The sequence below is a fragment of the Mustelus asterias genome, unplaced genomic scaffold, assembly GCF_964213995.1.
Source record: "Mustelus asterias unplaced genomic scaffold, sMusAst1.hap1.1 HAP1_SCAFFOLD_92, whole genome shotgun sequence".
Taxonomy (NCBI): domain Eukaryota; kingdom Metazoa; phylum Chordata; class Chondrichthyes; order Carcharhiniformes; family Triakidae; genus Mustelus; species Mustelus asterias.
In genome coordinates, this window is record NW_027590141.1 from 934,307 (window position 1) to 959,782 (window position 25,476).

Here is a 25,476-nt window from a genome sequence, read left to right on the forward strand (position 1 = left end):
GAGAAAGACCCCTCCACAGCCACTCTCTGCCTTCTGCAGGCAAGCCAGTTCTGGATCCACAAGGCAACAGCCCCTTGGATCCCATGCCCTCTCACTTTCTCAAGAAGTCTTGCATGGGGGACCTTATCGAACGCCTTGCTGAAGTCCATATAGACCACATCCACCGCTCTTCCTTCGTCAATGTGTTTGGTCACATTTTCAAAGAACTCAACCAGGCTCGTAAGGCACGACCTGCCCTTGACAAAGCCGTGCTGACTATGAGGAATGTTCAGCAATGTTGAATAAGTAATGTTCGACCGGAGCAAGGCAGAGAGGAGCAATTTGTGGCTGCAGTAAAAAGGGTAAGGGATTAACTTTATTTTCATTACTTTTTCGCGGGGTTTCTTTTTTACGAGTTTAAGGGAAAAGCAGAAGTAGGCCGGGCGCGGGGTGACCTGGGAAGAAAAAGAAAAAAAAAGTTTTTTTAAGCGCGTGGGAGGTTTAAAAAGTAGGCTGCACTATCCAGCGGGCAGCGTCGTTGGCAGGCAGCAGAGTGAGGGCTGAAGGGCTTTGGCTCAACGGGCTTAGGTGGAAACGGGCGAGGCAGGGTAGGTTTAGTTTTTAGTTGTTTCACCTTTTAAATCTTAAGCTCTTTCCCTGGGGAATCTGAGGAAAAGGGGCATAATGAATGTGAAGCCAGTTTGCTGTTCTCAGTGCCAGATGTGGGAGGTCGTGGAGTCTTCTAGCCTCCCAGAAGTACATATCTGCACTGGGTGCGTCGAGCTGCGGCTCCTAAGGGTCCGAGTTAGGGAACTGGAGCTGCAGCTCGAGGACATTCGTCTGGTCAGGGAAAATGAGGAGGTGATAGATAGGAGTTATAGGCAGGTGGTCACACCGGGGCCACAAGAAGCAGGCAAGTGGGTCACAGTCAGGAAAGGGAAAAGTCAGGTGGTAGAGAGTACCCCAGTGGTTGTGCCCCTTAAAAATAAGTACTCTTGTTTAGAGTACTGTTGGGGTGGACAGCCCACCTGGTGGAAGCAGCAGTGGTCGTGCCTCCGGCGCGGAGTCCGGCCTTGTAGCACAGAAGGGTAAGGAAAGGGGAGGAAGGCAGTGGTGATAGGAGACTCTACAGTGAGGGGCTCAGACAGGTGTTTTTGTGGAGGAAGTCGAGAAACGCGGATGGTGGTTTGCCTCCCTGGTGCCGGGATCAGGGATGTTTCTGACCGTATACAAGAAATCCTGAAGTGGGAGGGAGAGGAGCCAGAGGTCGTGGTGCATACTGGTACCACTGACATAGGCAGGAAAGGGGAAGGGGTTATGAAAAGAGAATATAGGAAGTTAGGTAGGGAGTTAAGAAGGAACGCAAAGGTAGTAATCTCGGGATTGTTGCCTGTGCCAAGGGACAGTGAGGGAAGGAACGGAATAAGGTGGAGGATAAATGCGTGGCTGAGGGATTGGACCAGGGGTCAGGGATTCAGGTTCCTGGATCATTGGGACCTCTTTAGGGGCAGGTGCGACCTGTACAAAAAGGACGGGATTCACTTAAATCTCAGGGGGACCACTATCCTGGCAGGAAAGTTTTCTAAGGCTACTGGGGAGTGTTTAAACTAGAATGGTTGGGGGGTGGGGATCAAAATGAGGTGACTGGGAGAGAGGAGATTAGCTTAAAAATAAAAGGGGCTTGTAGACAGTGTGAGAGGGAGGATAGGCAGGTGACAGAGAAGGGGAGTGCTCAGACCAAAGGGTTGAGATGTGTGTATTTTAACACAAGGAGTGTAGTGAAAAAAATGGATGAGCTTAGAGTGTGGATCACTACTTGGAAGTGTGATGTGGTGGCCATTACAGAGACTTGGTTATCTCCGGGACAGGACTGGATACTTCAAGTGCCGGGTTTCAGATGTTTCAGGAGGCACAGGGAAGGAGGCAAAAGAGGTGGGGGAGTGGCTGGGATAGTGTTGATCAGGGATAGTGTCACGGCTGTAGAAAAGATGGATGCCACAGAGGGATTGTCTACGGGATCTCTGTGGGTGGAGGTTCGCAACAGGAAGGGGTCAATAACTTTACTGGGTGTTTTCTATAGGCCGCCCAATAGTAGCAGGGATGTGGAGGAGCAGATTGGGAAGCAGATCCTGGAGAGATATGATAATAACAGGGTGGTCGTGATGGGAGATTTTAATTTCCCGAATATCCCTAAGGTAAGGGGTTTAGATGGGGAGGAGTTTGTTAGGTGTGTTCAGGAGGGCTTCCGGACACAGTTTGTAGATAAGCCTACAAGAGGAGAGGCTGTACTTGATTTGGTATTAGGGAATGAACCCTGGGCAGGTGTCAGATCTCTCAGTGGGAGAGCATTTTGGGGATAGTGATCATAACTATCTCCTTTACATTAGCATTGGAGAGAGATAGGATCAGTCAAGCTAGGAAAGTGTTTATTTGGAGTAAGGGCAATTATGAGGCTATTAGGCAGGAAATTAGAGGCATAAATTGGAAGGAGGTTTTCTCCGGAAAATGTACAGAAGAAATGTGGCAAATTTTCAAGGAAAATTTGTCTGGAGCTCTACACAGCAACGTTCCAATGAGACAGGGGAGTTATGGTAGGTCACAGGAACCATGGTGCATGAAAGCTGTAACGAATTTAGTCAAGAAGAAAAGAAAAGCCGACAAAAGGTTCAGGGAGCTAGGTAATGTTAGAAATCTAGAAGAGTATACGACTCGTAGGAAGGAACTTAAGAGGGAAATTAGAAGAGCAAGAAGGGGTCATGAGAAGGCCTTGGCAGACAGGATAAAGGAAAACCCCAAGGCATTCTACAAGTATGTTAAGAGCAAGAGGATAAGATGTGAAGGAGTAGGACCTATCAAATGTGATGGTGGGAAAGTCTGTATAGAACCGGTAGAAACGGCAGAGGTACTCAATGAATGCTTTGCTTCAGTATTCACAGTGGAAAAGGATCTTGGTAGATGCAGTGCAGACTTGCAGTGGACTGAGAAGATTGAGCATGTGGACATTAGGAAAGAGGGTGTGTTGGAGCTTTTGAAAAGCTTCAAGTTAGATAAATCGCCAGGACCGGATGGGATGTACCCCAGGTTACTGTGGGAGGTGAGGGAAGAGATTGCTGAGCCTCTGGCGATGATCTTTGCGTCATCAATGGAGATGGGAGAGGTTCCGGAGGATTGCGGATATGGTTCCGTTATTCAAGAAAGGGAGAAGAGATAGCCCGGGAAATTATAGACCGGTGAGTCTAACCTCAGTGGTTGGTAAGTTGATGGAGAAGATCCTGAGAGGCAGGATTTATGAACATCTGGAGAGGAATAGTATGATCAGAAATAGCCAGCATGGCTTTGTCCAAGGCAGATCATGCCTTCCGAGCCTAATTGAATTTTTTGAAGATGTGACTGGACACATATACGAGGGAAGAGCGGGAGATGTAGTTTATATGGATTTCAGCAAGGCATTTGGTAAAGTGCCCCATGCAAGGCTCATTGAGAAAGTGAAGGGGCATGGGATACAAGGGGGCATTGCTTTGTGGATTCAGAACTGGCTTGCCCACAGAAGGCAAAGAGTGGTTGTAGATGGGTCTTTTTCAGCATGGAGGTCGGTCACCAGTGGAGTGCCCAGGGATCTGTTCTGGGACCCTTGCTCTTTGTGATTTTTATAAATGACCTGGATGAGGAAGTGGAAGGATGGGTTGGCAAGTTTACTGATGGCACAAAGGTTGGTGGTGTTGTGGATAGTGTAGAGGGATGTCAGCAGTTGCAACGAGACATAGATAAGATGCAAGACTGGGCGGAGAAGTGGCAGATGGACTTCAACCCAGATAAGTGTGTGGTGGTTCATTTTGGCAGGTCGAATAGGATGAAAGAATATAATATTAAGGGTAAGACGCTTGGCAGTGTGGAAGATCAGAAGGATCTTGGGGTCCAGGTTCATAGGTCGCTCAAAGCAGCGTCGCAGGTGGAGGCTGTGGTTAAGAAGGCATATGGAATACTGGCCTTCATCAATAGAGGAATTGAGTTTAGAAATCGGGAGATAATGCTGCAGCTGTATAGGTCCCTGGTCAGACCCCACCTGGAGTACTGTGCCCAGTTCTGGTCGCCTCATTACAGAAAGGATGTGGAAGCCATAGAAAGGGTGCAGAGGAGATTTACAAGGATGTTGCCTGGATTAGGTGGCATGCCTTATGAAGATAGGTTGAGAGAGCTAGGTCTTTTCTCCTTGGAGAGGCGAAGGATGAGAGGTGATTTGATAGAGGTGTATAAGATGTTGAGGGGTATTGATAGAGTGGATTCTCAGAGGCTTTTACCCAGGGCTGAAATGGTTGCCACAAGAGGTCACAAGTTTAGGGTGCTGGGGAGTAAGTACAGAGGAGATGTTAGGGGTAAGTTTTTCACTCAGATGGTGGTGGGTGCGTGGAATCAGCTGCCAGTAGTGGTGGTGGAGGCGGATTCGATAGGGTCTTTTAAGAGACTTTTGGATAAGTTCATGGAAGTTAGTAAGATAGAAGGTTATAGGTAAGCCTAGTAGGTAGGGACATGTTCAGCGCAACTTGTGGGCCGAAGGGCCTGTTTGTGCTGTAGCTTTCCTATGTTCTATGTTCTCTGCATGTATCAGATTGCAACCTTGAGGAGCTTCAGTCATCAGAGGCATTACACATTTTAAAATGATTGTTATCAGAATTGCTGTGTGTTTTTTTTTATTCTTACTCCATTCTTAAAGTACAAAGCCAATGTGCAGAGTAGATTGGGTAATCTCCTGCTTGTTCCAGAAACCAAACTCAAATTGAATCCTAATTCTTGCTCCCCACAAGAGAGACAAACAAGATCCAAGCTGACAAGATAAGACACTACACCCCATCTTGGGTTTGATCTGATGCTTGATCTTAGCCAATGCTGTATTGTTAAGTGTGCTACATTTTGGGTCTTTTTAACCTTCTGACTAGATTTTCTGACTCCTTTACCATTGATCACTCTTTTAAGTCCCAAAACATGGGGTGGAATTCTCCTATCCTGCCCACAGCGGATTTGGTGGCAGGCAGGGGCATCTGCCTGAATGGTCAAAAACCCGCATTTTTGTCACTTCCTTGCTGGAGTGAATGCTATTTACATTCGTTTGCATCTCAGGAATACTCATTAAAACAGCTACTGAAATCTCGTCAGGCTTTCCAGTCTTGCATCACGCCAGCGGGAAATTACATAACCTCAAACCCATTTTGCATGTGTTCGCATGTCAGAGCCATGATATCAGACAAAACATGAACTGATTCCCCAAACATTTGCTCGAATCTGCTGAGAGACTAGAATCTCTGCCTAATGTTCCACTGCCTCCTTTTACATCTCTACCAGTCAGCTGGCTCCAGAGGCTCATCAACCAACAGGGACTGAGCAGGTAGCTGGTCCTCAGCAGCCCTCCGCATGCCTGAGGCCTGGGCTGCTCTGCCTCTGACTGCTGCGAGGATTGTCAGTGAGGTGTTCTCTTGAAAATGATCCCGAGTCTAATCTAGAGCTACACCCTACCAAGGTGGTGGGGGGTGCAGGTGAGCACTGTGACGGATCTTCGTGAACCCCCCCATCCTCAGACATGCTCCGGGAACTTGGGGTGCTGCTCAGCTGCCTGACTGGCCAAGGTCTGCTGGTGACTGCAAGAAATGAATGATAGTTTTAGTGCAAGAGCTTCAGCTATTTCCGAATTATATTTGATTCACTTTGATTGTCAGGATTTAATAAAATGATAAAGCTGAGATCTGTACCAGGTTGCAGGGTTTAATTAATTCAGGTCCTTTTATCTGAACCATGGGAGAGCAAAACATACCAAACTACTGCATTAATTTATTTTCCCCAAAACCAGTATGAAGTTGAAAGAAGTAGGGAGACTTTTCTTATTCAACAGCAAATTTGCAAGTCTGCTATGTCATTCATAGTTACCACAACAGAAGAAATATGAGCAGGGATAGACTATACAAGCCGTCAAATTTGCTCTGCCATTCAACATGGTCATGGATGTCTTGGGCGTCAACACCCGTTGCTGACCAATGATTCAACTTCATTTTCTTCTGAGGACGGACCTTTCCCAATCATGTCCTTAAGTTACAGTTTGCACCACCCATCCTCCTCTGCATTCTGTCTGCAATATTTATTTCTCAACCTTAATCACCTTGCAACCATCACTCTGTGTTCGCAATTGTTATGGAAAGGTGGGGTTAAGGGGTGGGATTTAAACGGTACTAATTTCTCCCCTTGCCACCCATCCACAAACAGAAATGTCTTTTTAATTTGTTTCCCTTTTTATAAGCAGTGACATATTTCCCAAGCCTTCAGTTTATGTGCTATCCAATTCTCCATTAATAACCCCACTGCAAACGCGACATAGTCACCAAAGCATTCAACCGCAAGAAGGAGCAAGGGATCACAGAACAGAACCATTTAGCAAGATCTCATATGGTTGAACTTACCTGAAAATCATAACATGCTGACTGTATTAACAATCTTATCTCCATCTTCCCTGCAATTTCCACAAAACTACCTACTCATCACTTTAAATGGTCTAAGCAATTCATAAATATCTCTACCATCGCTCAATCAACTTGCAGATCTTTGCAAGAATGACGTCTTCACACAGCTTCAGTGCAACCATGGGCAGTGATGGGGACACAAAGATTAGCGTTGCTGGCTGGGCTGCCAGTTTGTCAACACTGTCTCTCTTCCTAGCCATTTCCCAGTGGTGGGGTGGGGGTGGTAGAGGTGCCCAGCCACAAACAGCTGGTAGCCAATTAATAGTATTTAAAGGCCACTTGAGGCCTATTTTCAGAGACGAACTGGAGTTTTCCTCCTCTGATTCTCCCAAACCAAAGTTCCTCTCCACAATGGTGTCCCAGCTGCTGAATACATTTTTAGTTCAAAGTTTTAAAAATATGGAGAGATGACATCTCAATGGAGGTGGCCCCTCTCTCTCCTACCTAAACAAAAAGTTGCAGTTCTGTGCTGGAAGGCTTCTTATTCACTGTAGAGCTTTGAGAACCTGCCTACCATCCTTCATTAAATAGCAAGCCCACTCTCTGGCCACCAATTAGCCAATTTGTGGAAAAACACTGCTGGATGGCTGTTCCCATACAGTAGGGCTGTGATCCCCATTTGACACCAATGTCAGGGTCGCAGCCCAAAGCTCAAAATCCTGCCCTATATCTTAATTGCAAACTATGTCCCAGACATGTGTACTTATGTGTACTTTATGAAGATGTGACTAGGGCGGTTGATGGAGGAGAACCGGTGGATGAGGTGTTTTTGGATTTCCAAAAGGCGTTTGATAAGGTGCCCCATAAAAGGCTACTGAAGAAGATTAGGGCACACGGAGTTGGGAGTAGTGTGTTAAAGTGGATTGGGGACTGGCTATCCGACAGGAAGCAAAGAGTCGGAATAAATGGGTGTTTTTCCGGTTGGAGGAAGGTAACTAGTGGCGTGCCGCAGGGATCGGTACTCGGGCCGCAACTATTTACCATTTATATAGATGATCTGGAGGAGGGGACGGAGTGTAGGGTAACGAAGTTTGCAGATGACACAAAGATAAGTGGAAAAGTGAATTGTGTGGAGGACGGAGAAGATCTGCAGAGAGATTTGGACAGGCTGAGTGAGTGGGCGAGGATATGGCAAATGGAGTATAACGTTGATAAATGCGAGGTTATACACTTTGGAGGAAATAATAACAAATGGGATTACTATCTCAATGGAAACAAATTAAAACATGCTACCGTGCAAAGGGACCTGGGGGTCCTTGTGCATGAGACGCAAAAGCCCAGTCTGCAGGTACAACAGGTGATCAAGAAGGCAAATGGGATGTTGGCCTATATTGCGAGGGGGATAGAATATAAAAGCAGGGATGTCTTGATGCACCTGTACAGGGCATTGGTGAGGCCGCAGCTGGAATACTGTGTGCAGTATTGGTCCCCTTATATGAGGAAGGATATATTGGCATTGGAGGGAGTGCAGAGAAGGTTCACCAGGTTGATACCGGAGATGAGGGGTTTGGATTATGAGGAGAGGCTGAGGAGATTGGGTTTGTACTCGTTGGAGTTTAGAAGGATGAGGGGGGATCTTATGGAGACTTATAAGATAATGCGGGGGCTGGATAGGGTGGAGGCGGAGAGATTCTTTCCACTTAGTAAGGAAGTTAAAACTAGAGGACACAGCCTCAAAATAAAGGGGGGTCGGTTTAAGACAGAGTTGAGGAGGAACTTCTTCTCCCAGAGGGTGGTGAATCTCTGGAATTCTCTGCCCACTGAGGTGGTGGAGGCTACCTCGCTGAATATGTTTAAAACGCGGATGGATGGATTCCTGATCGGTAAGGGAATTAAGGGTTATGGGGATCAGGCGGGTAAGTGGTACTGATCCACGTCAGATCAGCCATGATCTTATTGAATGGCGGGGCAGGCTCGAGGGGCTAGATGGCCTACTCCTGCTCCTATTTCTTATGTTCTTATGTTCTTATGAAAGGGTTAATGTTTATTGTACTCAATGTATTTTGTGCCTAAAAGGTTGAACTTTGTACCTGGAATGTATCACAAACATAGCCCTTCCTTGTGGCTCGCCTCCTTTTTGTTTATATTGCTCCTGGTAGTAATATAAGCCATTTGTTCATGTCTTTCATCTTTTACTTTTAGTATAAGCCATTTGTTCATGGTTCCCTCGCTTGTTTATATCATTCTGATAAAACAGACAGTTAAATATAGATGTTAGGGGATAAGTCTTTCTTTCTCATAGGCTTGTGTATGATTTAAACAAAGGAAGCAAATGGTAGAGTGCGAGAATGGCCGTTTGAAGGAGGACTCCCACTGGAACAGTTGCACTCAGTCACTTCAAAGGAAACGCTGCGGGAAGAGCAGGGGACCAGAGGTGACACCTTGGCTTCGACTACCAGGAGAATTGTGCTTTATGACCCAAGGATACCAGATGGTCTCTAACCATGATCCAGAGACTATCAGAAGCTGTTAAAGCAACTATAATTTATGATCAAGGACTGTTAACTGGACTTTGCTTCATGACTTGTATTGGGAACCCTGATGTATAAATATCCACGCTTCTTGTGTTCAGAGAGAACTTTGGCTTCCGCTTTCAAGGGGTCAAGTTCTCCCATAAGCTTATGAGAATAAAGCATGACTGTATTTTGACTCATACCAGCCTATAGAGGTATATTTTCCGACTTCAAAAATGCTGTGAAAACAGCCTTGGTGATTTCTTGCAGTGCATCTAATATGTGGGATACACTGCCACCATTGTGGGCTAATGGTGGAGAGTGAATGTTTAAGGTGGTATTTGAGATGCTGATCAGGCGAGCTACTTTGTCCTGGACAGGATCTACAAAATTGTTGCAGATACACTCATCCAGGTAGGGAATATTCCACCGTACTCCTGGTTTATACCTTGTGAATCATGGCAAGCCTTTGGGGAGTCATTAAGTGAGTAACCTGCCACAAAACTCCCAACCTCTGATCTGCTCTTGTAACCTCAGTATTTAAATGACTGGTCAATGGTAACCCCAAAGTTATTGCTGGTGGGACATTCACTGATGGTAATGCCATTGAATATTAAGGGAAGATGGTTAGATTTTCTTGCTGGAAGTAGATATTTCCTGATAATTATGTGGTATCAATATGAATTGACAATCAGCTCCAACCTGAATGTTGTCCTGGTCCTGCGCTGCATGCGGGCAGCATCAGTATTCAGAGTTGTGAATGGTAATATACACTGCAATCATCAGTGAACATCCCTGTTTCCCACCCTACGGTGGGGAGACGGTAATTAATGAAGCCGCTGAAAATGATTAGGCCCAGGAGACATGAGGAACAACAAAATATATTTATACAGCGCCTTGAAATAATAAAATATCCAGGGAGCATTGTAAAATAAAGTATGATATTGAGCCACAAAGAAGATATTAGGTTAGATGACCAAAAGTTTGATCAAAGTGGTCGATTTTAAGTGGTGTGTTAAAGGAGTAAAGCGAGGTGGAGAGTTGGAGACGTGTCGGGATGATATTCCAGAGGTTGGAGCCTAAGCAACTGAAGGTAGAGCTTGCAATGGTGAAGCAAGGTCAGGGACAAACTAAAGACCAGAATTAGAGCAGTGTCATATATTGAGGTTTGTGGGGCTTATCGGAGATTATAGATATTGGGACAGGCAAGGTCATGGAGTGATTTGAAACCAAGGATGAGAATTTTAATATTAAGTTGTTGCTTTACTGGGTGGATCATCGTGCACGAGGGTGATAGTGGAATAACACTTAATGTGAGTTTAAACATGGCCAGCAGAGTTTTAGATGAACCCTGCAGTGACCCTTGCAGTGATGACTGACCTCCAACAACCACAGCCATCCTCGTCTGTACCTGGTATATCCCCAACCGGTGGAGAGTTCCCCCCCGCCAAATCCCACCGACTCCAACCCTGTGTCGGTCCCTTTCTGCCAAACTCAGTCAAATGATGTCTTGATGGATTTTCTTTGTTTTTTTTTTGTTTTTTTTGTTTTCTTTGAGAAAACAAAATTTTCTTTGTTCTTCGTTCTGTTTGGAACATCCCAAATGCTCATCCAATTTCCTTTGTAATTGTTTATTGTCTCCACTTCCTCCACCCTCGTAGGCAGCGAGTTTCAGGTCATTACCATTCGCTGCATCAGAATATTCTTCCTCACATCTCCCCTCCCCGCTTGCATCTCTGACCCAAAACAAGAAATCTGTGTCCCCCTCGTCCTTGTCCCTTCAGCTAATGGGAACAGCTTTTCTTTGTCCACCTTATCTAAACCTTTCAGAATCTTGTCCACCTCTATCAAATCTCCCCTCAACCTCCTTTGCTCCAAGGAGAACCCCAGCCTGACATTGACAATAAAGAACAAACCAACAGAATATGTTACTGTCTGGAATCAAATGGGAATGTTTAATTCCTGTTTTAAAGAGATTGTGAATATATTGTCCTGGACAATAAAGGAATCAGCTATAACTGAGCAAGAAGAAGTCGGTTTCAATGTGGAATTGACTGGAATATTGTCTCTGGATTTAAACAATGGAGGAACTACAAACATGGAAGAAAATGAATTTCAAAATGTGAACTCTGTACAGACTGTTTTCAAAATAGAACTTGAAAATTCACAACTGAACAGCAATGAAGACTCTCCTTTTGCAGGAGGAACTTTGGATTATAATTATTGTAAGAAGAAAACCGTCAGAAAAGACTGCAAGCAGTAATTTCCATCTTCAGTGGACTGAATTCCTGGACATGGAACCCAGCAGTGTGCTGTTACCAAGCTGGACTTGTGAATGTGAAGTGGACAATGGAGGGATTATTATGTCTGTTGCAGGTTATAAGATAGATCAACATAGGAAAACAGTGGATTTAGGAACAGGAGTTGGCCATTTGGCCCTTCGAGCCTGCTCCGCCATTCAATAAGATCATGGCTGTTGTTAAGATATACAGCATGTTGTATATTGTAATATTCTAAATGGGATATTATGAAGGTGATACATTTTCATTTTTTCCTGTTTTTGTTACAGAAATCTAATTTTATAATTCCTATGTTTTAGAAATATGAATTAGTTGCAAGAATTGCTTTTAAAAAATGGAAAACCTGGATTGAGAATCTGATGAAAACACCCTCAGGGAATTCGCAGTCACAAAGCATGGCCCATGTTGGTTTAAGAAGTCAAAACTCGAGAGGTAAGAACTGTAAAAGGTCAGCTGGATCTTTTAGCTGGAGACATTGGGTCTGACAATTATTGTACTGTTTTTGTTCGGTGAATTCTTCATGCAGAGCTCAGGGAAAAAGGGTTTAGTTTTGAAGCAAAATATCTGTCGGACATTCCACCTGGTCTCTGTTACCATGGGGATATGTGATTCAGGGTGGAGCCTTGGTTAGAATTAGACCATAAGATATAGGAGCAGAATTAGGCTATTCGGCCCATCGAATCTGCTGTGCCATTCGATCATGGCTGATAAATCTCAATCCCATTCTCCTGCCTTTTCCCCGTAACCTTTTGAGTCCTTTCCAATCAATGACCTGGTTCCACAGATAGACAGCGGACAGTCTGCAGTTAGCTTGGAAGCCACCAGTTGTGGGATCAGGAGCTGTGAACCAGCTGTGGGACTAGAAGCTGAGAGGACCATTAGAAACCAGGGGTGTTTCCAACATTTAAATCCCTCAGCAAGAATGCAGTGAAGCTCATGTTTGGACTGAGGAGTCCACAGTTTGAGAGCTTAAAGGAAAATTGGAGGCTTGTTTAATGAAAAGATAATGGATGGACTCCCATAAACTCTTGGAGCTTGGAGAAGATCTGAAGTACTGGGGAGAATTAAAGTGAATTGAGAGCTTTGACATACCTTTGGGATGGTCCGAGGAACAGAAGTGAATGAAACTTCAAGATATTAAGTATAAAGAAACTCTTGGGGTGAGGTAAAAAAACAGAACTAGGTTTATATCATAAATCTTTATTGTATTCAATTTGTAGTGTTGTCTTTTTAAATTTTATTTAAACATACAGTAAAGTTTGTTTTTGTTTAACAATGTGGAATCTTGTGATGTAATTCTTTCAGTTAATCACCGGGTGTTCGAATTTCTCTGCAAACGTTAACAGTCCTGACCGGGATCGCAAAAATTCACACAGTGTTGCAAAACAAATCGAAGAAAAAGATGGTTTTTCTTCTTCAGTCCAAACGTTACACATGAAGAAACCCTCTTCTGGTATCTCCAATAATTTGTTGCTTCGAGCAATTCTTTTCATGGAACAATCAGATAATTGATGACTGAAAATGGAACTAATTGTATCCCTTTAAAGCAGGAGGGCGATCGCCCGGCACAGAGGGGAATTAGGGATTTCTCCCATAGACCAATTGACAGGGATTCTACCCTCCAACCACCTGAAGTGAATTCTTTACATGAATCATCCGTGCCAGTGCAGGTATCAACTTGCAGTTTGGCTGATCAGAAAATGCTTTGTTGCTGATTATCCTTGTGTTAGGAAGTGACGATGCCAAGGCCAGATCTTGTTTCCTCCTTGATCGGGATGTAACCCGTGTCCACATCGCCATTTCATTCTTCCACTGGTTGTAAGGTTCAGACTCCGAGAGCATCAGCAGGTAATCAGACCCTGACAATTCCCACTGCCTTTCAGTCATTTCTCACAAAAGCTGCTGGGATTGGAAGCTTCTGTCTGAAATATACTTTCTTTTAGTTTCCAACCTTCACCATGAGACAAGCATTTTCTGTTACCATGTTATAATCCTGACAGCCTTGGGGCGGAGTCAATCTTTATTTGGTCTAGATTTATTCACAGAATCAAACATTACAGGTTCAACTCTGACTCCAAGTTATATTAGTGAGTCCCACTTTGTACCTGCTCATTATAACTGTCTAATCAATGCCCTCCATTTGAATAAATTTAACCTCTATTGATATAGTTAACACCCACAGGCAGAGAATCCAAAAGATCACTAATGGGTGTGACTGCCATGGTGTCTCAGCAGCTTGGTTGAACAAGTGAATCCTTTCCCACACACTGAACAGGTGAATGGTCTCAGTTTGGAAATGAAGGGAAAATAAAATTTCAGGCAGAAGCTTCCAATTTGGTAGGTTTTATGAGAAATCGCTGAAAGTGAATGGGAATGATCAGGGTCTCTCCCCAGTGTGAATTCCCTGATGTTTCAGTAGGTCAGATGATGTTCTAAACCTCTTTACACAGTGAGAGCGCCTGAACGGGGTCTCCTCAGTGTGAATGCGCTGGTCGACCCTCAGGTAGGCTCAGGTTTTAAAGCAGCTCCCACAGTCAGAGCATTGAACAGGTTTCTTATTGGGGGAGGTGCCTCAGTATTCCAGCAGACTGGATGATTGACTGAGTCACTTCCCACACACACATCAGATGAATGGCCTTTTCCCAGTGTGTAATCGTTTGTGTCTCAGCAGACTAGATAATTGAGTGAATCCCTTCCCACACTCGGAGCAGATGAATGGCCTCGGCCCAGTGTGAATGCGTTGGTTTGTCAGCGGGAGGGATGAGTGAGTGAATCCCTTCCCACGCTCTGAGCAGGGGGACAGTCCCTCACCCGTGTGAAATCGCTGGTGGTTCTGCAGGGTAGATGACTGAGTGAATCCCTTTCCACACACACAACAGGTGAATGGTCTCTCCCCATTGTGAACCCGCTGGTGTGTCAGCAGGGCAGACGGATCGCTGAATTTCTTCCCACACTCAGAGCAGGTGAATGGCCTCTCCCTGATGTGAAGTCGCTGGTGATTCCTCAGGGTGGATGAATCACGAAATCCCCTTCCAAACTCAGAGCAGGTGAACAGTGTCTCCACAGTGTGGCTGCATCGAAGGGTTTCCAGTTTCGAGGGACAATTGAATCCCTTCCCACAGTCCCTACATTTCCATGGTCTGCGTGTCTTTGTACATTTGCAGGTTCAGATGAAGGTTTGATCCCATAGATAACACATACATGGTCTCTCTCCTCACTGTGAATCCTTCAATCTTTTCCAGGCTGTGTAACTGGTTAAAGCTCTTTCCACAGTCAGTTCACTGGAATACTCTCACTCGAGTGAATGTGTCTCAGTGATTTTCCAGTCACACTGATGTTTAAACAGTTTGAAGGAACAGACAAACATTTCCCATTCCAGTTTCAAATGCCGATGGTATTCAGATCCTGAATAATTGTGTGACTCTGTCAGATCCTAACGTCATGTTTGTTGAGATTTGTGTCTGTAAATTCTCCCCTTCTAATAGCCTGTGAAAGAAATTCACAAAAATCATTGCTGTCAGTACAGGATAAAAACTCAGAACAGACAATTCTAGTTTCTGTGGAACATTCTTTCCTCTCATTCTTGAAAATTTGTAAATCTCCATCCCAAACACTCTCCCTCCATTCTCACTTTGCTGGACCTGAAATAGACATTGTCCTGAGAGTGCTGATTCGTCCTAATCGACAGATCCGTGCTGACTGTTTCATGTACAGGACACATATTCCTGAAATCTTCACACAGGCTCGTGTCTAAGCATATAAAAAATTAGCATATTTAGTGGACTAAAAATGTATGCAATATTCAGAACTCTATTACATGATTAGAGATACAGATGGGTGCGGAAGAACTTGACTTAGGGAGCAAGCAATCATGTTCTGGAACTCACTGACGATGAGAGTGGTGGAAGTGGAGACGACCAGTGATTTCAAAATAAAATTGGTCGGGCACTTGAAGGAATTAAACGTACTGGGGAACAGGAATATCGAGGAAAAATGGCACTGAGTGGATTCCCCGACAGAGACTTGGCATGGACTCAAGCTGCTGAATTGATTTATCTTGTGCTCTGCTGACTCTTTGACTGGAAAATATACAGTGTGGTTACAATACTATTCTGGAATTAAACAAAATCAACTAATACAAATCCATAAATAACGTACCTAATATGCACCATATAGTAAGAAGTCTCACAACACCAGGTTAAAGTCCAACAGGTTTATTTGGAATCACGAGCTTTCAGAGCGCTGCCCCTTCATCAGGTGAGAAGGAGCAGCGCTCTGAAAGCTCGTGATTCCAAATAAACCTGTCGGACTTTAACCAGGTGTTGTGAGACTTCTTACTGTGCCCACCCCAGTCCAACACTGGCATCTCCACATCATATGCACCATATAACAACACCAGACATATCAATGTTGTTACGATCTTCATGGTCACCTTATAATAAACAAATTCCCACAAATCCCAATGGAATAAACTAAAAGACAATGTTTCATTTTTAAACATTTTTACTTTCAAAATTAATCTAAAATTAACATCACTGAATCATTCATTAAGAAACAGTATTTGAATAGACAAGATAAATTACACTTTAAAAAGCTCAGACAATAAAAACAGGTTCCACAAAATCACAAACATTTCCCCCTCAGTATATTTGGCTCTAATTCCAGTTCCAGAGAATTTCTCTGTCTCTGTATTTCCGAGGGGGGGGGAAAGAAAGTGTTTTCCTCACAGATGTTGTCCTCTTTTTCGGTCAAACCAAGTAAACAAACTCAGATTAAATCAGGACAAAGTAAAAGGGGCAGCTCCCCAAAAAGGAGGGGGAACAGCCCGAACAGAAATCAAAGTACAAAGGAAACTTAAAAACATAAAATGAGAAATACGATGTTGTCCAGAGGATGAAGTTTGAGTCTGTGTGTGAAGTTTGAGTCTGTGGTGAAGTTTGAGTCTGCGGTGAAGTTTGAGTCTGTGGTGAAGTTTGAGTCTGTGTGTGAAGTTTGAGTCTGTGTGTGAAGTTTGAGTCTGTGGTGAAGTTTGAGTCTGCGGTGAAGTTTGAGTCTGTGGTGAAGTTTGAGTCTGTGTGTGAAGTTTGAGTCTGTGTGTGAAGTTTGAGTCTGTGGTGAAGTTTGAGTCTGTGTGTGAAGTTTGAGTCTGTGTGTGAAGTTGGAGTCTGTGGTGAAGTTTGAGTCTGTGGTGAAGTTTGAGTCTGTGGTGAAGTTTGAGTCTGTGGTGAAGTTTGAGTCTGTGTGTGAAGTTTGAGTCTGTGGTGAAGTTTGAGTCTGTGGTGAAGTTTGAGTCTGTGGTGAAGTTGGAGTCTGTGGTGAAGCTACAAACAGAAGCTGTTCTGTTTCAAATCAAACTGCGGGACTTGGAAGAAAATGATGGGAAGAGATTTTCCAAAGTCCCCTCCCCCACTCCCTCAGCTGGCAGCCCAGCGCGCAGGCGCAGAGAGCGCTGAGCCCAGCTGTCCGGAGCAGGTGCAGAGAGCGCTGCTGAGCCGAGCTGTCCGGAGCAGGCGCAGAGAGTGCTGCTGAGCCGAGCTGTCCGGAGCAGGCGCAGAGAGCGCTGCTGAGCCGAGCTGCCGGAGCAGGCGCAGAGAGCGCTGCTGAGCCGAGCTGTCCGGAGCAGGCGCAGAGAGCGCTGCTGAGCCCAGCTGTCCGGAGCAGGCGCAGAGAGCGCTGCTGAGCCGAGCTGTCCGGAGCAGGCGCAGAGAGCGCTGCTGAGCCCAGCTGTCCGGAGCAGGCGCAGAGAGCGCTGCTGAGCCGAGCTGTCCGGAGCAGGCGCAGTGCGGCTGCCGCCAGCGGTCGCTCTCGATCTCTTTTTGAAGCAGCAGCCGCCGCAGGGAGGGGGGAGGGGGAGATCACCGAGCGGCTTCTCGCTCTGGCCGGAGCCGCCAGCCGGTTGCCTGGAAACCGTGGCTGGAGGAGGTGTCGGGGGAGGAGGAACAATGGGTGAGGGCGGGACTCCCGGGTCCGCGAGCCGGGCCTGCGCCATGGAACCCCGACACGTCACTGCGGAACCGAGTAATTCCTATTGGCTGATTCAGGCAGCGCTCCATTGTGACGTCTCAATGCGGAAGTTGTCCACTGAGCTTCAGATTAAACCTTCCACTTGGATTTGAAAAGACTTCGGCCATCAGTGAGTGGAAAAGCAGCAACACACTGCCACACCCGAGTGAGTGTGTTCCAGTGCACTGACTAAAGAGCTTTAACCAGTTACACAGCCTGAATAAATATCACACCATTCACAGCAGGGAGAGACTGTACCCGTGTTCTGTGTGTGGACAAGGCTTCAACTGATTGGCCACCCAAGAGAGAGGCAAGGACACCTGCACCATGGAGAAACCATGGAAATGTGCGGACTGTGGGAAGAGATACAGAGCTCCCTCTCTGCTGGATGCTCATCGGCGCAGCCACACTGGGGAGAGGCCATTCATCTGCTCTCAGTGTGGGGAGGGATTCGCTCTGTTGCCCAGCCTGCAGTCACACAAGCGAGTTCACACCGGAGAGAGACCGTTCACCTGCTCTCAGTGTGGAAAGGGATTCACTGTGTTATCCACTTTGCAGAGACACCAGCGAATTCACACTGGGGAGAGACCGTTCACCTGCTCCCGGTGTAGGAAGGGATTCAACCAGTTATCCAATCTATGGACACACATGCGAATTCATACTGGGGAGAGGCCATTCATCTGCTCTCGTTGTGGGAAGAGATTCACTCGGTCATCCGACCTGCGGACACATCAGCGAGTTCACACCGGGGAGAGGCCATTCACCTGCTCTCAGTGTGGGAAGGGATTAACTCGGTCATCCGACCTGCAGACACACCAGCGAGTTCACACTGGGGAGAGGCCATTCACCTGCTCTCAGTGTGGGAAGAGATTCACTCGGTCATCCGAGCTGCGGACACACCAGCGAGTTCACACTGGGGAGAGGCCATTCACCTGCTCTCAGTGTGGGAAGAGATTCACTCGGTCATCCGAGCTGCGGACACACCAGCGAGTTCACACTGGGGAGAGGCCATTTACCTGCTCTCAGTGTGGGAAGGGTTTCAGTCACTTATCCACCCAGCAGAAACACCAGCACATTCACACTGGAGAGAGGCCGTTCACCTGCTCACAGTGTGGGAAGAGATTCACTCAGTCATCCCACCTGCGGAGACACCAGTGAGTTCACACTGGGGAGAGGCCATTTACTTGCTCTCAGTGTGGGAAGGGTTTCAGTCAGTTATCCAACCTGCAGAGACACCAGCGAATTCACATGGGGAGAGACCATTCACCTGCTCTCAGTGTGGGACGGAATTCACTCAGTTACCCAACCTGCAGAGACACCAGCGAATTCACATGGGGAGAGACCATTCACCTGCTCTCAGTGTGGGAAGGAATTCACTCAGTTATCCCACCTGTTGAGACATCAGTGAAGTTACACTGGGGAGAAACTGTCCACCTGCTCAGTGTATAAAAAGTGTTCGGAATTTCATCACAGCTGCTGAGGCACCAACAAGTTCACAGGGGTTGGATTCTGCTGTTATTGTTTCTGCTCTCAGTTACATCCAGGACTGCATTTTGTTCATTCTCACAGTTGGTCAATGGGGAGGGTCGGAGGGTTTCTTTCTGCTGGACTGGCCGGTCTCACAACTTTGCCTCCAGTGAGCTGATGTTCTTTGAGTCTTGTTGCGAATACCTTGTTTTAAATTTCAGAGTGACCGGGTGTGAGGAAATTGAGAGATATTTAGTCAGCATTTCTGTTTGAAACTCCCCCAGATGCCCATCTCATTTCCTTTGTAATTGTTTATTGTCTCCACTTCCTCCTCCCTCGTAGGCAGCGAGTTCCAGGTCATTACCATTCGCTGCATCAAAATATTCTTCCTCACATCCCTCCCTACATCTCTGACCTGAAACTTTTAATCTGTGTCCCCCTCGTACTTGTCCCATCAGCTAATGGTATCAGCTTTTCTTTGTCCACCTTATCTAAACCTGTCAGAATCTTGTCCACCTCTATCAAATCTCACCTCAACCTCCTTTGCTCCAAGGGAAAAAACCCCAGCCTGACATTGACAATAAAGAACAAACTAACAGAATATGTTAGTACCTGAAACCAAATGGGAATGTTTAATTCCTGTTTTAAAAATATTGTGAATATATTGTCCTGGACAATAAAGGAATTGGAATAACTCACCTTGGGAGTGGTAGAATGGAATATGTCAATCTGGTATCCATCTACAGTCCAGTGAAAGTTTGGAATGTGTAGCTGGAAATCCCTCCCTAACAGCACTGTGGGTGTACCTACACCTCAGGCATTATAACAGTTCAGGAAGGCAGTGTTGGGGTTGACCATGGCCGAGGCAGCTACAGACAGCCACATATTCTGTTATAATTGAAGGACTGCAGATTGAATGTGAGGCATTATGGGACTGGACTATCTTGACCACATTCCTGTGACTGCTCAGTTTCTGCAATCATGAACCATTAAAGCTGCTTAGCAGGGCCCCGACAGAGGACCTGGTGAGAATATTTACTCAGAATGAGTTAGAATTAAACTTATTCCAGGACCGGCTGATGTTCAGCGGCTGAGATACCCGAATCTGTGAAGAGGAGGTCTGACCAATCAACAAACAGTGGCAGATAGTTGGTTAAGAAGTTAAAAAGCGTTCTCAGGCATTGTTTAATTTATTTTACCCCAAATTTGTGATAAGAACTGTGAGGGACATGTGACCCAGCTCATCTTTTCCTTGCCTTGCCTGATGCTGTCAGACTTGCTGAGATTGTCCAGCATTTTCTGTTTATATTTCAGATTCCAGCAGCAGCAGAATTTTGCCTTTATACCAATTCTTGTTGGTAAGGGAATCTAAAGTATCGGCTGTAGAATGACAGTGTGGAATGCAACACAAACAGATCAGCCATGATCTCAATCAATGGTGGAGCAAACTCAAAGGGCCAAATGGCCGACTTCTGCTCTGATGTCGAATGTTGGTCGCAATTTCCTGAGAATTGCGAAGTAAGGCTGGAAGATTCACCTTGCTTGTGTTAAAACCATCACTGTGAAATTCAGTTCTGGGATTAAAGGTTGCCAGACTGGAAAAGGAAAACAATGGAAATACACTTTTGGGGAGTGAAAAGTCACCTTGCCGGACACATTCTTGGAGAATTGAGTGTCAACATTCCAAGGCAGAGTAAAACATAACCATTGAGTGGGATATTTGAGTGTGTTGAGAGTAAAAGGGCAAAGTTCAACTTTACAGCTTAAGAGCTGTTTCTACAAAAAGTGTTTACTCATTGTTGCTTCCAGTTTGTCGGAGTAAAAGTCATAAAACTTGAAGTTTTGTCTTGTGATTCTTTCATTTACTCAATGGGTTTAAATTCATTTCTTTAAATTATTGATCATTACAAAGATCTTAATAATTCATTTAAAGCCCCAAGTTTCGACATCCCATTTGAGCCTGGGGCACCTTTCTGTCTCTCTATTGCTCGTGTCAATGAGAGCCAGGCGACGGAGCTGAGGGCTAAATTTAGCTGAGAATAACGAGGCCTGCGCCCCAGTTGGGAAACTGCCATGGGGATCGCACTAATAGAGAGACTGGGAGGTGCTGGAGGACTGAGTGGGAAATGGGCCTCCAACCAATTGTTATATCTGTCTCTCAGAGCGAAAGAGAAACCTGTCTCTTTAAATACATATACAGGGAAAAGGCTGCACTGAAATCTGTCCCTTTTAACCTGCACAGAAGCAGGAGGCTGAGAATGACAGGCTGCAGGAGGAGTCCATTCAGCCCATCGTGCCCCTGCTATCTCTTTGAAAGGACTCTCTGATTCATCCAACTGCTCTGTTCTTTCCCCACAGCCCTGCAAATTCTTCCCATTCAAGTCTTTACCCGTTGGAAAGATTCTATTGAATCTGCTTTCAGGCAGATCAGAACAACTCGCTGTGTCAAACAAAAAAATAAAATCTCATCTCCCCCTCTGGCTCCTTTGCCAATTACCTTAGAGGGAGTCACTTTCTGTTAAAGAGCCTGCCAACCCCTCTCACCTACTTTCCCGAAAGTGCATCAATATAGTCAGAAAAAGTCCAGCAAAATCAAATTTTTACTGATAAAAGTTTATTAATGAAACAGAACATGGTTAAAACAAACAGAAAGTGACTTGAGGATCAAAGACAAGCAGAGTAAAAGGATGTTCACAATGTTCTGGACACAAATTGTTTCTCTTTAATTCATCTGTAGCCTGTTCCCTGTCCTCTTTGTGGAACACCTCTGCTCAGTCCACAAGCATGACCCTGACCTTCCGCTTGCTTGCCATTAGAATTCACCACCTTGCTCTCACGCTCACATTTCTGTCTTCGGCCTGCTGCAATGTTCCGGAGAAGCCCAACACAAGCTGGACAAACAGCCCCTCATCTTCCGATGAGGCACTTTACAGCCTTCTGGACTCAACATTGAGTTCAACAACTTCACACCCTGAACTCTCTCCTACATTTTGATTTGTTTTTTATTTGCCGAGTGCCAGTCTGCATCTTGTTTTCATGTTTTTTTGCTTCCAGACAGAGCTGTCCTTTATTCTACCATTAACACTTACTCTGGGCCAATGCTTTGTTTCTTTATGATGTGGAGATGCCGGCGTTGGACTGGGGTAAACACATGAAGAGTTTTAACAACACCAGGTTCCTGTTGGACTTTAACCTGCTGTTGTTAAAACTTCTTATTGTTTCTTTCCAACAACCATTACCTCTCCCTTTGCCTTTTGTTCCAGGACATTTTTGTCATTTAATCTCACCCGCCCTCTAACCAATCCCTGACTTTCCCTTTTGTTCTCCCTGCCCCTCCCCCCTTTCTCAGCAGCATCAAACCCATCACATTTCTCCCTCTCTTTAGTTCTGAAGTAGAGTTACATTGGACGTGAAACATTAACTCTGTTTCTCTCTCCACAGATGCTGCCAGACCTGCTGCGTTTTTTCAGTTCTTTCTGTATTTATTTTAAATCTACCTTAGTCGTAGGAAAAGCACTATTTACTATCCAGGATAAAAAAATGTCCTTCATCAGTTTTTGTGGATCATTTCAGTGGAAATGTGCTCTCCCAGGCTCAAAGAGCATCAGCCCATTGGAAGCAAAGTTGGGAGACTGGCCAGTCCAGCAGAAAGAAACCCTCCGACCCTCCCACTTCACCAACTGTCAGAATGAACACTGTTCAGTCCTGGATGTGATTAACAGCAGCAATAACAGCAGAATCCAACACCAGTAATCACTTGTGAATTCGCTGGTGTCTCAGCAGGAGGGATGAATCACTGAATCCTTTCCCACACTGAGAGCGGGTGAATGGCCTCTCCCCGGTGTGAACTCGCTGGTGTTCTCGCAGGTTGCATGAATCACTGAATCCCTTCCCACACAGAGAGCATGTGAACGGTTTCGCTCCGGTGTGAACTCGCTCATGTTTCCGCAGGTTGGATGAAGTTCTGAAGCTCTTTGTGCAGTGAGAGCAGGTGAACAGTCGCTCCTCAGTGTGAATGCGCTGGTGGGACACCAGATCCTGAGACCTTTTGAAGCCACTCCCACAGTCAGAGCATTTAAAGGGTCGCTCATTGGTGTGAACTCGCTGGTGTTCCCACAGGTAGGATGATGTTGTAAACCTCTTTGTGCAGTGAGAGCAGCTGAATGGTCTCTCCTCAGTGTGAATGCGCTGGTGGACCAACAGTTGGTGAGACCTTTTGAAATCTTTCCCGCAGTCAGAGCATTTAAAGGGTCGCTCATTGCTGTGAGTGACTTTGTGTCTCTGCAGGCTGGATGACTGAGTGAATCCCCTCCCACACACTGAGCAGGTGAATGGCCGCTCCCTCGTGTGAACTCGCTGGTGATTCCGCAGGTGGGATGATCTTCTAAATGTCTTTGTGCAGTGAGAGCAGCTGAACGGTCTCTCCACAGTGTGAGTGCGCTGGTGATCCATCAGATCCTGAGACCTTTTGAATCCGCTCCCACAGTCAGAGCATTTAAAGGGTCTCTCGCTGTTGTGAATGACGTTGTGTCTCTGCAGGCTGGATAACCGGGTGAATCTGTTCCCACACTCGAAGCAGGTGAACGGTCTCTCCCCAGTGTGAACTTGCTGGTGTCTCAGCAGATTGGATGACAGAGTGAATCTCTTCCCACACACAGAGCAGGTGAACGGCCACTCCTCGGTGTGAACTTGCTGGTGTTTCCGCAGGTTGGATGATGTTTGAAACTGCTTTGTGCAGTGAGAGCAGCTAAACAGTCCCTCCTCAGTGTGAATGCGCTGGTGTGACAGCAGGTGGGATGACCTTCTAAACCTCTTTGGGCAGTGAGAGCAGCTGAACGGTCTCTCCCCGGTGTGAATGCGCTGGTGGGACACCAGATCCTGAGACCTTTTGAAACCAGTCCCACAGTCAGAGCATTTAAAGGGTCTCTCATTGGTATGAGTGAGATTGTGACTCAGCAGATTGGATGACCGAGTGAATCCCTTCCCACACACAGGGCAGGTGAATGGCCGCTCCCCAGTGTGATTGTGTCGATGTGTTTCCAGCTGAGATGGGAAACTGAATCCCTTCCCACAGTCTCCACATTTCCACAGTTTCTTCCTGGTGCGGGTGTCCTTGCGACTCTCCAGGTTAAACAATCAGTTAAATCTCACACAGAACACGGGTACAGTCTCTCCCCGCTGTGAATGCTGCGATGTATTTTCAGGCTATGTAAATGGTTAAAGCTCTTTCCACACTCAGTGCACTGGAACACTCTCACTCTGGTGTGTGTGTGTCTTGGTGCTTTCCAGTCACACTGATGTTTAAACCTTCTGAAGCAGAAAAAACAGAAATATTTCTCCTTCTAGATTCAAAGGTCGATGATGTTGAGGTCCAGATGAATTGAGCGACTGTCAGATCTTGATGTGACGTTTGGTTTGGGATTTCCGTCTCTGGATCTTAACCTTCTGATATCCTGTAAAGGAGTTGCAGCAGAAATCACCGTCAATACAGAATCAAAATTCAGAAGTAAAATTCTAGTTTCTAAGGAACATTCTTTCCCCACTCATTCCACTAAATCTGTAAATTGGTTAAGATACAGGGGGTTGTGATTGGTCATGTTCTTGACCTTGCTGCCTATGAGGGGAGTCAAGCAGAGATGGTCAGTAATTTTGAATGTGATTGGATGGGTGCTGCAGGGTTACAGAATGGGACCCACTCCAGACTGACAGAATTGCTCGGCAGGGACTGGAGTTGTCCAATGAACTCCTCCTGTGCTGTAATGACTCTGACTGGAAATATATGATGTAGCTACAGTACTATATTACAAGACTAGAAATAATAATAAATGTACTTTATTGCAGAACCATCCGATATTTATCACATAACAACACTGGTCATATTTCTGCCCTCAGAGTTTTAAAGCACAGCAAGAGGCCCTTTGGCCCATCGAATTTGTGCCAGCTCTCAAGCATCGATCTGTTCTAATCCCACCTTCCACCATTTGGTCAGTAGTAGCCTTGTAAGCGATGGCATTTCAAGTGCTCATCTAAATGCTTCTTAATGTTGAGCGTTCCCACCTCTACCACCCTTTCAGGCAGTGAGTTTCCGATTCCACAACCCTCTGGGTGAAAATCTTTTCCCTCAAATCCCCTCTAAATCTCCTTCCCCTCACCTTAAATCTGGATGTTGACCCAGCTACTAAAGTTACTTGAACTAAGGGTTCATATTTTTGTACATCCCAATCAGGGCCCCCTCAGCCTTCTCTGAATTAGGGAGAACAATTCCAGCCTCACCAGCCTCTCTTCATGGCTGAAACTTTCCAGCCCAGGCAGCATCCTGGTGAATCTGCTCTGCACCTTCTCTAGCGCAATCACATCCTTGGTAAAATGTGGCGACCCGAATTGCAGACAGTACTCTAGCTTTTTATACAGCTCAATCATAACTTGTTTGCTCTAATATTCTATGCCTCGGTTAAAAAAGGCAAGAATCCCATATCCTTCTTAACCACTTTATCAATTTGTCCTGCTGTCTTCAGGCTCTGATGGACATGCACCCCAAGGTCCCTCTGGTCTTCTGCACTTCCTGGCGTCCTATTGTTCATTGTCTATTCCCTTGCCTTGTTAGTCCTCCCAAAATGCCTCACCACGGACTTTAGGGGGTTAAATTACATTTGCCACTGTTCTATCCATCTAACCAGCTCGTCCACATCATCCTGTAATCTAAGGTTTTCCTCCTCGCTATTTACCACATCACCAATTTTTGGACCATCAGCAAACTTACTGATCGAACCC

At 45.6% G+C, this 25,476-nt stretch overlaps 1 protein-coding gene and 1 pseudogene across 1 annotated transcript in view; one reads left to right on the forward strand and one right to left on the reverse strand.

The window, feature by feature from the left end:
- LOC144484111 (uncharacterized) overlaps positions 1-20,543 on the forward strand; it is a 28,195-nt pseudogene extending 7,652 nt beyond the window's left edge.
- LOC144484124 (uncharacterized) overlaps positions 1-25,476 on the reverse strand; it is an 89,664-nt gene that overhangs the window by 54,048 nt on the left and 10,140 nt on the right. The window contains 4 exon segments of the mRNA XM_078202673.1: positions 22,538-22,675; positions 22,919-22,986; positions 23,356-23,409; positions 23,886-23,942. Of these exon segments, the coding sequence (XP_078058799.1) occupies positions 22,538-22,675; positions 22,919-22,986; positions 23,356-23,409; positions 23,886-23,942 (317 nt within the window).